Genomic DNA, 16,132 nt, shown 5'->3' with positions numbered 1-16,132 from the left:
ATATCTGCTTCCGGCAGCCCAATATCTGCTAGCAGCAGCCCAATATCTGCTTCCTGCAGCCCAATATCTGCTAGCCCAATATCTGCTAGCGGCAGCCCAATATCTGCTAGCGGCAGCCCAATATCTGCTTCCTGCAGCCCAATATCTGCTAGCGGCAGCCCAATATCTGCTAGCGGCAGCCCAATATCTGCTAGCGGCAGCCCAATATCTGCTTCCGGCAGCCCAATATTTGCTAGCCCAATATCTGCTTCCTGCAGCCCAATATCTGCTAGCCGCAGCCCAATATCTGCTTCCGGCAGCCCAATATCTGCTTCCGGCAGCCCAATATCTGCTAGCGGCAGCCCAATATCTGCTAGCGGCATTTTAATTGAGAATGGTGGCAGCTGCCAGCTTTAAGTGTGAACTAAATGAGGTTGTGTCTTCCAAACATAAAGGACAGCACTGAGCAGCTCACACACCCTGAGCAGCTCAGTCCGCCCTGAGCAGCTCGTACACCCTGAGCAGCTCGTACACCCTGAGCAGCTCGTACACTCTGAGCAGCTCATACACCCTGAGCATCTCGTACACCCTGAGCAGCTCGTACACCCTGAGCAGCTCGTACACCCTGAGCAGCTCATACACCCTGAGCAGCTCGTACACCCTGAGAAGCTCGTACACCCTGATCAGCTCATACACCCTGAGCAGCTCGTACACCCTGAGCATCTCGTACACCCTGAGCAGCTCACACACCCTGAGCAGCTCAGTCCGCCCTGAGCAGCTCATACACCCTGAGCATCTCGTACACCCTGAGCAGCTCGTACACCCTGAGCAGCTCAGCCCGCCCTGAGCAGCTCGTACACCCTGAGCAGCTCGTACACCCTGAGCATCTCGTACACTCTGAGCAGCTCATACACCCTGAGCATCTCGTACACCCTGAGCAGCTCGTACACCCTGAGCAGCTCGTACACCCTGAGCAGCTCATACACCCTGAGCAGCTCGTACACCCTGAGAAGCTCGTACACCCTGATCAGCTCATACACCCTGAGCAGCTCGTACACCCTGAGCATCTCGTACACCCTGAGCAGCTCGTACACCCTGAGCAGCTCACACACCCTGAGCAGCTCAGCCCGCCCTGAGCAGCTCACACACCCTGAGCAGCTCGTACACCCTGAGCAGCTCGTACACCCTGAGCAGCTCGTACACCCTGAGCAGCTCGTACACCCTGAGCAGCTCAGCCCGCCCTGAGCAGCTCACACACCCTGAGCAGCTCGTACACCCTGAGCAGCTCGTACACCCTGAGCAGCTCGTACACCCTGAGCAGCTCGTACACCCTGAGCAGCTCGTACACCCTGAGCAGCTCAGCCCGCCCTGAGCAGCTCGTACACCCTGAGCAGCTCGTACACCCTGAGCATCTCGTACACCCTGAGCATCTCGTACACCCTGAGCAGCTCGTACACCCTGAGCAGCTCGTACACCCTGAGCAGCTCGTACACCCTGAGCAGCTCGTACACCCTGAGCAGCTCAGCCCGCCCTGAGCAGCTCAGCCCGCCCTGAGCAGCTCGTACACCCTGAGCAGCTCAGCCCGCCCTGAGCAGCTCGTACACCCTGAGCAGCTCACACACCCTGAGCAGCTCACACACCCTGAGCAGCTCACACACCCTGAGCAGCTCGTACACCCTGAGCAGCTCACACACCCTGAGCAGCTCGTACACCCTGAGCAGCTCGTACACCCTGAGCAGCTCGTACACCCTGAGCAGCTCGTACACCCTGAGCAGCTCCTACACCCTGAGCAGCTCGGACACCCTGAGCAGCTCCTACACCCTGAGCATCTCGTACACCCTGAGCAGCTCAGCCCGCCCTGAGCAGCTCGTACACCCTGAGCAGCTCGTACACCCTGAGCAGCTCGTACACCCTGAGCAGCTCATACACCCTGAGCAGCTCATACACCCTGAGCAGCTCAGCCCGCCCTGAGCAGCTCCTACACCCTGAGCAGCTCGTACACCCTGAGCAGCTCGTACACCCTGAGCAGCTCGTACACCCTGAGCAGCTCGTACACCCTGAGCAGCTCGTACACCCTGAGCAGCTCGTACACCCTGAGCAGCTTGTACACCCTGAGCAGCTCTTACACCCTGAGCAGCTCAGCCCGCCCTGAGCAGGTCATACAGCCTGCACGGACACTTAACGTTAAGTGCTCTGTACGTATGTGCTTTTGGTGCCAAATCACCGTAGAGAGTGTCTTCTGTTTTCTCGCTGCCAGCAAGCAAGGCAAGAGAACTGTGAAGATGGATTGTTTTGTTACAAGGAAGCGATGACCAGAGACACGAATAGGCAGTGTAGTTCCTGGCCAGGATCTCACTTCTGAATCTACTGGAGAGAGCTGCTCAGGAGAGCCCATGGCAGGTCAGAGCACTGCTACCTCTTTGAATGGCATCTGCCTCAGACTCCCCCCCCTACCCCCTTGCCTGGATCGCGAAGGCCTCGCTCTTGTTCATGTTCAGCTTGTCCCCTGAAAACTGGCCAAATTCCTCCAGTATTCCCATAATTCCTGCAATCCCCCCCCCCAACGTGTCTGTTACATAAAGGAGCAAATCATCCACATAGAGCGAAACCCTATGTCCCCCTGCACAGACTAAAATACTCTCATCGAACCCGGTTGGTCCTTGCATTCGCCACCAGTGCCTGATCCACGAATCACTGCCCGAACCCAAACCTTCCCAGGACATCCCACAGGTATATCCACTCCACCCAATCAAAGGCCTTTTCTGTGATCATGGCCTCGACCACGCGCCCCTCCGCAGGCATCATTATCACATTTGGGCAGCACAGTAGCATAGTGGTTAGCACAATTGCTTCACGGCACCCAGGGTCCCGGGTTCGATTCCCGGCTTGGGTCGCTGTCTGTGCGGAGTCTGCACTTTCTCCCTGTGTCTGCATGGGTTTCCTCTGGATGCTCCGGTTTCCTCCCACAAACCCAAAAGACATGCTGTTAGGTGAATTGAACATTCTGAATTCTCCCTCTGTCTTCAAAGAATTTACAGTGCAGAAGGAGGCCATTTGGCCCATCGTGTCTGCACCGGCCGGTGTGGGTCAGCAAGGCCGGCCGGTGTGGGTCAGCAAGGTCGGCCGGTGTGGGTCAGCAAGGCCGGCCGGTGTGGGTCAGCAAGGCCGGCCGGTGTGGGTCAGCAAGGCCGGCCGGTGTGGGTCAGCAAGGCCGGCCGGTGTGGGTCAGCAAGGCCGGCGGGTGTGGGTCAGCAAGGCCAGCCGGTGTGGGTCAGCAAGGCCGGCCGGTGTGGGTCAGCAAGGCCGGCCGGTGTGGGTCAGCAAGGCCGGCCGGAATGGGTCAGCAATGCTGGCTGGTGTGGGACAGCAAGGCCGCCGGTGTGGGACAGCAAGGCCGGCCGGTGTGGGTCGCGAAGGCCGGCCGGTGTGGGTCAGCAAGGCCGGCCGGTGTGGGTCAGCAAGGCCGGCCGGTGTGGGTCAGCAAGGCCGGCCGGTGTGTGGGTCAGCAATGCCGGCCGGTGTGGGTCAGCAAGGCCGGCCGGTGTGGGTCGCGAAGGCCGGCCGGTGTGGGTCGCGAAGGCCAGCCGGTGTGGGTCAGCAAGGCCGGCCGGTGTGGGTCGCGAAGGCCGGCCGGTGTGGGTCAGTAAGGCCGGCCGGTGTGGGTCGCGAAGGCCAGCCGGTGTGGGTCAGCAAGGCCGGCCGGTGTGGGTCAGCAAGGCCGGCCAATGTGGGTCAGCAAGGCCGCCGGTGTGGGTCAGCAATGCTGGCCGGTGTGGGTCAGCAAGGCCGGCCGGTGTGGGTCAGCAAGGCCGGCCAATGTGGGTCAGCAAGGCCGGCCGGTGTGGGTCAGCAAGGCCGGCCGGTGTGGGTCGCGAAGGCCGGCCAATGTGGGTCAGCAAGGCCGCCGGTGTGGGTCAGCAATGCTGGCCGGTGTGGGTCAGCAAGGCCGGCCGGTGTGGGTCAGCAAGGCCGGCCGGTGTGGGTCGCCAAGGCCGGCCAATGTGGGTCAGCAAGGCCGGCCGGTGTGGGTCAGCAAGGCCGCCGGTGTGGGTCAGCAAGGCCGGCCAATGTGGGTCAGCAAGGCCGGCCGGTGTGGGTCAGCAAGGCCGCCGGTGTGGGTCGCCAAGGTTGGCCAAAGTGGATCCTGGGGAAAAAAGTTTATTGTTGTTGATAATTGGCTGGATAGTTCCAGTATGTGACTCTGCTCATTGGTGTTACCTGTCTCATGTTGCTCATCACTGAAGTTTTATTGTTTTAGGTGTTTTTGGAAAATCTGAAGCATGAAGACTCATTTGTATATCTGTCTTCGATTCAAGGTAAGAAGGATTGTTGAACTTTATAGGTTGAGCTATGAGTACAAGACAATCCACCACTCTAAAAGCAGCAGTTCCAATGTGCATTATATACAGCAGTAAAATATTGTTGATCCATATCTCACAGTCAGTGCTTCAATGTTTGAGCTTCCAGTCTGATTAGTGCCTCCTGTGTCCAGGTTAACCTCACAGAGTGAAAGCAAAAGCACTAACCCTGCTTTTGAGACACGGGGTGCATCACTTCCAATCTGAGTACCACCATTTGCTGTAATTTTCTCAATCCTGAGCATCAGTAAACTTGTCTATGGTGCTACATTTCATTGCGTTTAATTCCTGAATTTTGTTGAAGTCTCACTGAGACCCCATTCTGATGGCTGTTGACATTGCAATCACTGCATTGTTGGTAACAATCTGTGCCGGACCATCAGAAATAGGAACAGGAGTAGGCCATTCAGCCCTTCAAACATGCTCGACCATTCAGTTGGATTATGATCAATCTGATTGTGGCCTTAACCTCACATTCTTGTCTGCCCCCCTCTAACCATTGACTCCCTTGTCTGTCTAACTCCGCCTCGAGTTTATTCAATAACCCTATCCGCACTCTGCCTGGGGAAGAGAATTCCAGACTAGCGACTCCAGGAGATGAAATTTATGTCTTAAATGGGAGACACATATTTTTAAAGTGCGCCCACTAGAATCCCTACAGTGCAGAAGGAGGCCATTCAACCCATCGAGTTTGCACTGACTCGCCAAAAGACCACTCTACCTAGGCTCATCTATCCTGCCCCATACCCGTAACCCTGCACAGTGATCATATCCAATCCACCTAACCTGCACATGTTTGGACTGTGGGAGGAAACTGTAGCACCTGGAGGAAACCCACGCACACACGGGGAGAACGTGCAGACTCCGCATAGTGACCCAAGCTGGGAATTGAACCTGCAGCTGTGAACAGCAGTGCTAACCACTGTGCCACCGTGCTGCCCTTTTTAATTCCCAACAAGAGGTAACACCCTCTCAACATCTATCCCTCAGGATATTCTATGTCTGAATAAAATCACCCCTGGTTCTTCCAAACTCCAATGATTGCAGAGACTCAACCTGCTCAACCTTTCCTGTAGAGGGGAAATTATGCAACTATACAGCAAGAGATTACTTCACCCTCACACACACGAGTGACCAGATGGAGATTCTTGGATTTATAAACAAGTCCTTTATTGCAGCTACAGCACGGGCTGCTGACGTTCCAAGTTGGAGCTTAAATTCCCGGCTTGGGTCACTGTCTGTGCGGAGTCTGCATGTTCTCCCAGTGTCTGCACGAGTTTCCTCCGAGTGCTCCGGTTTCCTCCCACAAGTCCCGAAAGACGTGCTGTTAGGTGAGTTAGACATTCTGAATTCTCCCTCCGAGTATCCGAACAGGCGCCGGAGTGTGGTGACTCGGGGATTTTCACAGTAACTTCATTGCAGTGTTAATGTAAACCTACCTGTGACAATAAAGATTATTATTATTAAATGATAATACCAGGCACATGGACAGATACGGGTTAATTAAGGAAAGCCAGCATGATTTGTTTTGGGCAAATAGCATTGAACTAACTTGCTTGAGTTTTTTGCTGAGATAACAGAGATGTTGATGAGATTAATCTTAAAGCTGATGGAATAACAGGGTTGTGGCATCATGGATGCAAAATATTCAGTGTGACAGGAAACACGAGTAATGGTGAATGGTTCTATTTCTGACTGGAATCCACAAGGGTTGGTATTAGAATCACTGTTTTTCTTGGTCTATTTAATGATCTTCATTTGGGAGCACGGGGCACAATTTAAAAATTTGCCAGTGAGGACTGGCAGATATTGTTGGCCAGGATGGAGAGCCAGCCGCCCAACAAGCCGAGGAGGTTGAGACCTCGGGTGTACTGGCAGCGCCTGTCATTCGAGAACCTGCCAAACCGGGTATTCCATCGAACACTCCGCCTGAGCAGGGAGGCTGTGCGACATATCTGCCAGATGATGGCACACTGGCACCGCGGGTGTATGGGGGAAGGACACCCACTCCCGAAGGCCGTCAAGGTGACGGTCGCCCTGAACCTTTATACCATGGGCTCCTTCCAGGCGCTGAATGCAGACCTGTCAGGGACCTCGCAGAACAAAGGTGCATCTGCCCTGTCACGGAGGCCCTATATGTCAGATGGGCACGATACATCCATTCCAATGTGGACCGAGCCCACCAGGATGCCCGGGTAGCCGGGTTCTGCACCATCGCCGACATGCCCCGGATCCAGGGGGTGATCGACGGGCTGCATGTCCCCCTCAGAGGCTGCCCGACACAAACCGAAAGGGGTTCCATTCGATGAACATGCAGCTGGTGTGTGACCATCATACACGTCTGTGCCCGATACCCGGGCAGTGTGCACGGCACCTTCATCCTGGCACACTTGGATTCCTGACATGTTTGAGATGCCGCCCCGGCTGAGGGGTTGGCTCCTGGGTGACCAGACTTATCCGCTGTGGCCGTGGCTGATGATTCCTATCCGGAAGTCACAGACCGAGATGGAAACCTGCTACGACGCCCATACAGCAACCAGATGTGTGATCGAGCGGTGTTTCAGCATCCTGAAGATGCAGTTCAGGTGCCTGGACCATTCGTTTTGGGCCCTCCAGTATGACGCTGGGAGGGTCGCTCGCTCCGGCGGCCTGCTGCGTCCTCCACAACATCACACAGCAGAGGGGCAACGCGCTGGAGGAGGAGGATGAGGGGGAAGGCAAGGATGGGGCCCAGGCAGGCACGGGAGAGTGCACGACTGAGCCAGGACTAACGGGCATGGGATGCTCTGATTGCCTCCAGGTTTACCAAATAGAGGTGGGGGAATGGCCAGGGGCACAAACACCACATCCCTCCCCACCCCCCCTCCCCGACACATACCTGCCGCACTACGGGGGTGGGGGTCCTGGTTTGGCAGCCTCTTAGTGACAGCTGACCACTGGCATTTTTGACCTGTCCTTGAACCTTATTAAAGGCATTAAAATTTGAGCTATAGCATTAAAATAAAAGATCCAGTAGTTCAGGATGCAAGGCCCATAGCTTCAAATTCACTTTTGTCTCAAAATGAAATGAAAGATGAAAATCGCTTATTGTCACGAGTAGGCTTCAATGAAGTTACTGTGAAAGGCCCCTAGTCGCCACATTCCGGCGCCTGTCCAGGGAGGCTGGTACGGGAAATCACATTGATAATTTTAAAACTTAAGACATCGGAACAGGAAAAGGCCAAACATTTGATCAGGAAATATGATCGATGTTTAACATCATGATGGGGCGTGGTTAGAGTAAATAAAACCATTTCCAGTGGCTGAATGGGTCCATGACCAGTGGGCCCTTCACTGCCCACCCTTCATAGGCATGAGGCCCCTCAGGTCTTCACCCTTGGCAGTACCACCCTGGTGCATGGGCAACGTGGCATTGCCACTCTAGCATCCTGTAATGCCCCTTCCAACCTGGCAATGCCACCCTGGTGGTGGTGCCAGGCTGCCAATGTCAAGGTGCCCGGATGTCAGAGGTAGAGCCAGGCGGCCACCCTGTCTTGCCCCCAACCACACAGGGGTCTATATATATGTGTCGTTGCCCCTATACCTAAACTGTGCCCTGCACCCATGCCAACTTAACTGGTGTCTAACTTTCTGGCCTTACGGGCCCTAACATGTGTCTCAGTAGTTCCCCAGACGGTACAGCAGGAGTGGAGGCGGACTGCTGCAATTCCCGCCCTGTGACCTAGGTCTCTGTTGGCGGTTGTCTTATGGGGCAACCGGGCCTGAATGTGCCTGGCTGCTGCTCGGGTTTCCCAGTTGGCATGGTGCCTCCCTCTTCTGCCCGCTGCCCACCAGATACGCCAGAGACAGGAGGGGGTTGCGGGGGGTGTCCAAGGTGCTGCAGTGTTCTGGCACCTCCCTGGCGGGAGTCACCGGCCCAAGCCCCATCACCACCACCTCCCTCGGGGTGCCCGATGGCCCCCTGGCTAATCAATGGGACGGGGTGCAAGTGGGTCTAACACTTGAGGCTCCCCCATTACCTGTCGGTACCAGCCCTGGAGGGCTGCTCTGGTTTCAGTCAGGGTCTGCATGTTCACGGCCATGGAGCACAGGGAGTGGACCATCTCAGCCTGAGACTACGCCACATCACACTGCGACTGTGCCGCCTGCGTCACCTCTCTCTGTATCTGCGCCATGTCGGCCAGCGCCTGGGCAATGTCTTTGACGTTCCCAACAATGACCTGCTGTGACTGGGCCACACTCAGAACCATCGCTGCGATGTCCAGATGGCTCTGGCACATGGCTGCCTGTGAGAGGACAGCCCTGTCTTGGGCCTGGGTTAGTGCCTGCACAGAATGCCCCAGGCCTTGGACATGCTGATCCATTACCTAAACCGTTGCCCCAATGCCTCCACTGTGGACGCCACCCGTGCGTTGTTGGCCTGGGTGGGACGCATGGTCAGCACCACCTCCTGCTGCTACACACGGTTGGACTCCTCCAGCTGCAACTGCAGCTTCTGGATGCTCGCCGACAATCCCTCATGTAGTCCCTGGCTCTGCAACTTCATCTCCACGATTGATGGGATTGTCTGTACTGGAGCAGCTGTGTGGTGAGCATCAGAGGGTATCCCAGGATCCTCTTCACTAAAGTGCCCAACTGAGGTGGGCCTCTCTGGGATGGTGGAGGGTGTTGGAGACACTGTGACGGGAAATTAGTGTCATCCTCCAACTCGAGCTCTGGGGTGTCTTGGTCTTGGACTGCCGTCCGCGCTGCTGTCCTCGTCGCTGGTCGGCACGGGAGGGGGTTGGGGGGGCCTCAGGCTGTGGCACTGGGGTTGGGGGGGGGTGGCGTAGGCTGTGGCACGCGGGGGGTGGGGGGGGGGCCTCAGGCTGTGGCACTGGGGGTGGGGGGGGGGTGGCGTAGGCTGTGGCACGCGGGGGGTGGGGGGGGGCCTCAGGCTGTGGCACTGGGGGTGGGGGGGGTGGCGGTGGCGTAGGCTGTGGCACGCGGGGGGGGGGGGGGGCTCAGTCGGTGGCACTGGCTGGGAGCGGGGGACACCAGATAACCCGCCCCATCACTAGCAGGTCCTGCAAGACAAGATGAATGATTAGACCGGGTGGGGGTGGGAATGAGGGTGGGGGGTGGTGTGGGAGTGAGGATGGGGGTGGTGTGGGGGGTGAGGGTGGGGTGGGGGTGGTGTGAGGGTAGGGGTGGGGATGAGGGTGGGAGTGGTGTGAGGGTGGGGGTAGGGTGGTGTCAGGGTAGGGGTGATGAGGGTGGGGGTGGTGTGGGGTGAGGATGGGGGTGGTGTGAGGGTGGGGGAGTAAGTGGTGTGGGGGTGAGGGTCGGTGGGGTGGGGCGTTGGGGGGTAGTCAGGTAGCATGGGAAATGCTAACTCAGCGGGGTCTCACTTACTCGCACACGGCCAACCTCCACCCTAGTGACCTCCACCCTGGTGACCGCCACCCTGGTGACGTCCACCCTGGTGACCGCCACCCTGGTGACCTCCACCCTGGTGACCTCCACCCTAGTGACCTCCACCCTAGTGACCTCCACCCTGGTGACCTCCACCCTGGTGACCTCCACCCTGGTGACCTCCACCCTGGTGACCTCCACCCTAGTGACCTCCACCCTGGTGACCTCCACCCTAGTGAACTCCCTTTCCTCTGGGCCGCCGACCACGTCCAGGTTCCTCTGCTTTGCCACGGTGAGGGGCCGCAGGTCCGGCGGTCTCCCTCCAGTTTTCTCCCACTCCCGGCAGTTATGGGCGGCCTTCTCCTGGGGGGGACAACAGAAAACAACAGTGTTAGACAGTCCAATGAATGCAGCCCAGGGGGTGGGTATCTGGTGGCCTCGCTGGCCAGGGCACCCAGCCATGGCGGCCGGTATGGGTGCTGGCATGTGGTGTAGGGTGGGGGTGGAGTCAAGGGTGTGTGGGACTGGGGTTGGTGCCAGGGGCACAGTGCTGGCTACTCACCCTGGCTGCCCCGAGATGGTTGTGCAGATTTTTCCAGCACTGCTGGCCAGTCTGGACGTTGTCTACCTCTGCCACCTGTGCCCAGGCACGGCAAATGGCAGCGGCTGACAGCCTCCTTCCTGGTCCAGGGTACAGGGTGACCCACCTCTCCTCCACCGCATCCAGGAGGGTCTCGAGCTCGATGTCTGTGAACCTTGGGCTGCACGTCTTGCTGCTATCTTGTGTATATGCGGCACCAGCTTGTCGGCCTCCTGAGTGTCAATCTCGGATATGGCAAATCTGGCACCGTTTCAATTGTGTTGCACGTGGCACCAGTGTTAGCCCCTCCACAGTTGCTGAATTTGCCCAGGTGCGGCGCCAGTTTGGCTGTCGTGGGAGTCCACGCATCCTGCCCCGGTGTCAACACTCAGTCTCAGGAACGGGGAATCCCACCGAAGGTCTACGGCACGTTGGGCTTCTGAAGTAGGAGCAAGAAAGTTATGGTGAACTTCAGCTGAAGTATTGCAGCTAGTTATAATTTTAATAATCTTTATTGTCACAAGTAGGCTTATATTGCAATGAAGTTACTGTGAAAATCCCCTAGTTGCCACATTCCGGCGCCTGTTCGGGTACACAGAGGGAGAATTCAGAATGTCCAATTCACCCAACAGCACATCTTTCGGGACTTGTGGGAGGAAACCGGAGCACCCGGAGGAAACCCACACAGACACGGGGAGAACGTGCAGACTCCGCACAGACAGTGGACCCAGCGGGGAATCGAACCTGGGACCCTGGCGCTGTGAAGCCACAGTGCTAACCACTGTGCTACCATGCTGCCCGAGGCACCTCACTTTCGGAAGGATGTGAAGGCTTTAGGAAAGTGCTGAAAGGATTCACAAGAATGGTTCCAGGGTTGAGGAACTTTGGTTGTGAGGACAGATTGGAGAAACTGGGGCTGATCTACTTGGAGCAAAGAGGGGTGGGGGAAATTTGATAGAGATGATCTAAATCACAAGGAGTCTGAATAGAGTAGACAAGAGAAACCGTTCCTACTGAAGGAAAGGTTGGCAACCAGAGGACGTTGATTTAATGTGATTGGCCAAAGAACCAGAGACAACATGAGGAAAAATGTGTTTTGGAATAAATGATCAGGATCTGGATTGGACTGCCTGACAATGTGATGGAAGTAATATCGTTTCAGATTTCAAAAGGGAATTGGATCATTCTCTAAAGAGAGAGATTTGCAGGACTGAAGGGAAATGGCAGGTGAGTGGGACCAGCTGTAGAGAGTTGGTGCGGACATGGTTGGCAAAATAGTCTGTGTGTTTTCGCCACCTGATTCTAGATCCTTGTGTGTCTGAGTAATTTTCCCGCCAGGAATGTCTGGTCTTTGGAAACGCTTAGATTAAAATGAAATATGGGGTTGATGTGAGAGCATGTGTTATGAATGTGAAAAGTGTAATGGGTAATTGAGCTGCTTTGTGTCCTGTCCCAGACTGAGCTGTGCTTTGTTACATTGAGCTGCTGTGCGACACATTAGGGGCTGGTTTAGCACACTGGGCTAACTCGCTGGCTTTTAAAGCACACCAAGGCAGGCCAGCAGCACGGTTCAGTTCCCGTACCAGCCTCCCCGAACAGGCGCCGGAATGTGGCGACTAGGAGCTTTTCACAGTAACTTCATTGAAGCCTACTCGTGACAATAAACTATTTTCATTTCATTTCATTTCATTACAAATTCAAATGCAAGCAACCTGATTAAATGGGAATGTGCTGAGTCATCTGTGAGCTGACTGGAGCTGATGGCAAGAGCAGGTGCTGAGTGATCCCAGATTTTCATTAAATCCTGCTGTGCACAGGAAAATCCGAAGAGAGCTAGGCTGTGAGCAGTGTGTCAGCTTTCCACCGCATTCTGTGTCAGGGTGACGAGGAGCCAATCAATGGCACTAATTGAAGGTGATTTTTTTTGCGTGCTCAGAAACACATGTTAGTTGGAAAGACAGAGCAGCCATGGCACAGAACACACGTGCAGGGGTCTGAAAACTGTTTATATTTTAAAATGTTGCATATGTGTGCACCTGCAGCCCATATAACATCTCCTCTTGTCAGGAGTTTTGTTGATTCTCTTCAATGTAAACATTTTCATGCTAAAACTGGCAATACAGGGAAAGGGATGAAATGAGGGAGGTGTGGAACTAGGGCGAGAGTTTGTTGAAGCAGGCTGGGAGCAGGATAGGCGGAGGAAGGGAGATAAGCAGCAATACAAAGATGGGGAGAGTGGGGGAATAAGGATGGGGAATGGACGTGGAGATGAGGGTGGGGAATGGGGACAAGGGTGGGGAGTGGGGACGGTGACGAGGGTGGGGAGTGGGGACGGTGACAAGAGTGGGGAATGGGAGTGGGGACGTGGGTGGGGGGCGAGGGTGGGGAGTGGCGAATGGGAGTGGGGAGTGGGGACGGTGACGAGGGTGGGGAGTGGGGACAGTGACGAGGGTGGGGAGTGGCGAATGGGAGTGAGGACAGTGACGAGGGTGGGGAGTGGGGACGGTGACGAGGGTGGGGAGTGGGGACGGTGACGAGGGTGGGGAGTGGGGACGGTGACGAGGGTGGGGAGTGGCGAATGGGAGTGGGGACAGTGACGAGGGTGGGGAGTGGGGACGGTGACGAGGGTGGGGAGTGGGGACGGTGACGAGAGTGGGGAATGGGGGTGGGGAGTGGGGACAATGACGAGGGTGGGGAGTGGGGACGGTGACGAGAGTGGGGATGGTGACGAGGGTGGAGAGTGGGGACGGTGACGAGGGTGGGGAGTGGGGAGTGGGGACGGTGACGAGGGTGGGGAGTGGGGACAGTGACGAGGGTGGGGAGTGGCGAATGGGAGTGGGGACAGTGACGAGGGTGGGGAGTGGGGACGGTGACGAGGGTGGGGAGTGGCGAATGGGAGTGGGGAGTGGGGACGGTGACGAGGGTGGGGAGTGGGGACGGTGACGAGGGTGGGGAGTGGGGACGGTGACGAGAGTGGGGATGGTGACGAGGGTGGGGAGTGGGGACGGTGACGAGGGTGGGGAGTGGGGACGAGGGTGGGGAGTGGGTGTGTGTGAGAGAGGGGGTAGTGTGCACGAGATGAATTGTTTTTACTGAATGAGTTGTGTAATCTGGCACACGCTGCCTGAAAGGGCAATGGAAGCAGATACAATAAATTTCAAAAGAAAATTGGATATATAATTGACGGAGAAAGTTTTATATGGTGATGGGGAAAATGCAGGGAAATGCACGGCTCTTTTCAAGAGTCAGCACAGTGTGATGGGCTAAAAGACCCCTATCTGTACTCTATACTTCTATGACAAAGTGCAGCTTCTACAATAGACAAAGCTCATGGGCTTACTGCTTCTTACACAAAATCATATCCTCCATCACTCACTTTGGGGAGCAGGAAACACTAAAGCCCTACGTTTGGTCCAGCATATTTATGTACAGTTCTGGTCGCCACACTACCAGAAGGATGTGGATGCCTTGGAGAGGGTACAGAAGTGGTTTACTAGAATATTGCCTGGTATGGAAGGCATTAGCTATGAGGGGAGGTTGGATAAACTCCGTCTGTTCTCACTGGAACGATGGAGGTTGAGAGGCAACCTGATAGAGGTCAACAAAATTGAGTGGCATGGACAGAGTGGAAAGTCAGATGCTGTTTCCGAGAGTAGGAGAGTCAAGTACTAGGGGACATAGGTTTAAAGTGCATGGGGAGAATGGTGTGTTTAGGGAGTTTTACAGCTAATTGTATGAGTCGGAACCCCCAGCCAGGGAGGAGGGGATGAGGAGTTTCTGGGAGGGTTGAAGTTCCGGCGTTGTCACAGGCATCCATCTCCCTCATTTTAAAGCGGGATAAGGACCCGGAGAACTGTGGGTCGTACAAGCTGATCTCCCTGTTAAATGTGGATGCCAGACTATTGGCGAAAATGCTGGCCACAAGGATCGAAGATTGCATCCCAGGGGTAATAGGAGAGGCATGAGAGAGAGGAGTAAGGACAGGAAAACCAACGGAGGGTGGCTGGGTACGGTGGCACTATTTGTGTAAGCCATATTGGCTGGGCTTTGTGCTCGGTGGGGTTTTGTTGATTATATTGGTGTGTTTTTGTTTTTGTTGACATTTCATGTTGAAAGCTGTTAAAATTATAAATGCCTTAATAAAATACTTTCTAAAAAAAAAAGAAAAAGTATTCTTATTGGTGAAAGGATCAAGAACCAAAGCGCACAGATATAAGCCAATGGCAGCAGAATGGTTTTCTTTGCACGGGATGTAAATGCTGCTTGATGGGATAGATTGCTGCGTTGATGGGACTCTCTTTGGGATCTTCAGGAGTTAGGAGAATGATCCTCATCATTGTGTCAATAACCAGCGAGAGATGCAGTATTATCTGCTGCGAGAGAACAAAGAACAATACAGCACAGGAACAGGCCATTCAGCTCTCCAAGCCTGTCCCGACCATGGTACCTGCCTAAATTAAAACCGTATGACTTACGGAGTTCATATCCTTCCATTCCCACCCGATTCGTATATTTGTCATGATGTCCCTTAAATGCTGCTATCGTACCTGCTCCCACCCCCCTCCCCAGGCAGCGCGTTCCATATATTTATATACACCCTCTGTGTAAAAAAACTTTTCCCCACGCACTTTAAACCTATGCGGCGGCATAGGTTAAACATAACGTGATGTGGAGATGAGCAGACATGAGCAGAGAGTAAAAAGGAGATTCCAGTCAATACATCGTCTACCCACAGAAGGAATACATTTTTCGAAAACAAATTTAGAGTAGCCAATTAATTTTTTCCAATTAAGGGGCAATTTAACGTGGCCAATCCACCTATCCTGCACATCTTTGAGTTGTGCAAACTCCACACGGACAGTGACCCAGAGCCGGGATCGAACCTAGGACCTCAGCGCCGTGAGGCAGCAGCACTAACCACCGTGCCACCGAATGAATAAATTTAATCAGCGTACATTATATAGGCAGAGCAAATTGAGTGTTGAATAGATAATAAAGATCTGTTTCATTGTTAGGAAGGATGTATTATGCTTGGAGGGAGTGCAGCACAGGTTTGCCAGAATAAGAGCTGAACTCGGAGTTAAAATATTAGGGTGTAAGAGTTGCATTTCCTGTAAAACTTTAAGGGATGGTTTGATCAATTTTTTGAAGATATTAAGGGGAACAGGTTAGGTATGTGGTGTCGCAGACATAGTTTATATTTTATTGTTGTCTGTGATTAATGAGTTTAAATGTGTGTTTCAGAGTGAATTGTCCCAATTTAAATGAATTCCCGTGGTGAATCTTTGTGACTTTAAAACTATATTTTTTTATTGCCGTACACTTTCCTCAGATGTTTAAATGTGTGTCTTACACTATCACATTCACAAATATGAAATTACAGATGAAGATAAAAACAATATGATTACCATCTGGAATTATTTCTCTCTCTCTCATGGAAGGCCTGTAATTTCTTGGATGAATTGATGCATTAGCTGGACTAGAGGTCTTGTAAAAGCTGAGAATTCTCAGTAAGCTTAGAGACTTCTTAAAGTTCAGTTGCCAGAAGGCACTCGGGTGAACTTGAAGTGGGATAGGTTGCGGGGAGATTCCTTCTCTCGTTTTCAAGGTATAGCTGTATATCACCTTGGCAGTGCATCAGCTTTTCAGCTGGTTTAATGGCTGAAATGGTGTTTCTGAAGATATCTGTCTCAGAACAGCTTCTGCTGTTAGGTTTTAAAAGCAGGGAGCAAACATGGCTGCCTTATCCATGTGACCTGCGACTTGTCAAAGTCCTTTTCCAAATAAAGTGTGTAGACCAGTAACACCGTATGTCGTGGCT

At 54.2% G+C, this 16,132-nt stretch overlaps 1 protein-coding gene across 2 annotated transcripts in view; it reads left to right on the top strand.

The window, feature by feature from the left end:
• tango6 (transport and golgi organization 6 homolog (Drosophila)) overlaps positions 1 to 16,132 on the top strand; it is a 120,086-nt gene that overhangs the window by 68,768 nt on the left and 35,186 nt on the right. Inside the window, exons 9-10 of one of the 2 annotated variants that reach the window (XR_005461731.1) lie at positions 4,238 to 4,295; positions 11,474 to 11,538. Coding sequence is in view for 1 of the 2 variants with exons in the window: in XM_038806160.1 (XP_038662088.1) it covers positions 4,238 to 4,295 (58 nt within the window). In the remaining variant the exon portion in view is untranslated. The remainder of the gene's footprint in view (positions 1 to 4,237; positions 4,296 to 11,473; positions 11,539 to 16,132) is intronic. The other variant, XM_038806160.1, reaches the window with a different exon arrangement.

Source organism: Scyliorhinus canicula, chromosome 9 (genome assembly GCF_902713615.1).
Source record: "Scyliorhinus canicula chromosome 9, sScyCan1.1, whole genome shotgun sequence".
NCBI lineage: Eukaryota > Metazoa > Chordata > Chondrichthyes > Carcharhiniformes > Scyliorhinidae > Scyliorhinus > Scyliorhinus canicula.
The sequence above is the reverse complement of the archived record's forward strand: the minus strand, read 5'-3'. Positions and strand labels throughout refer to the sequence as shown.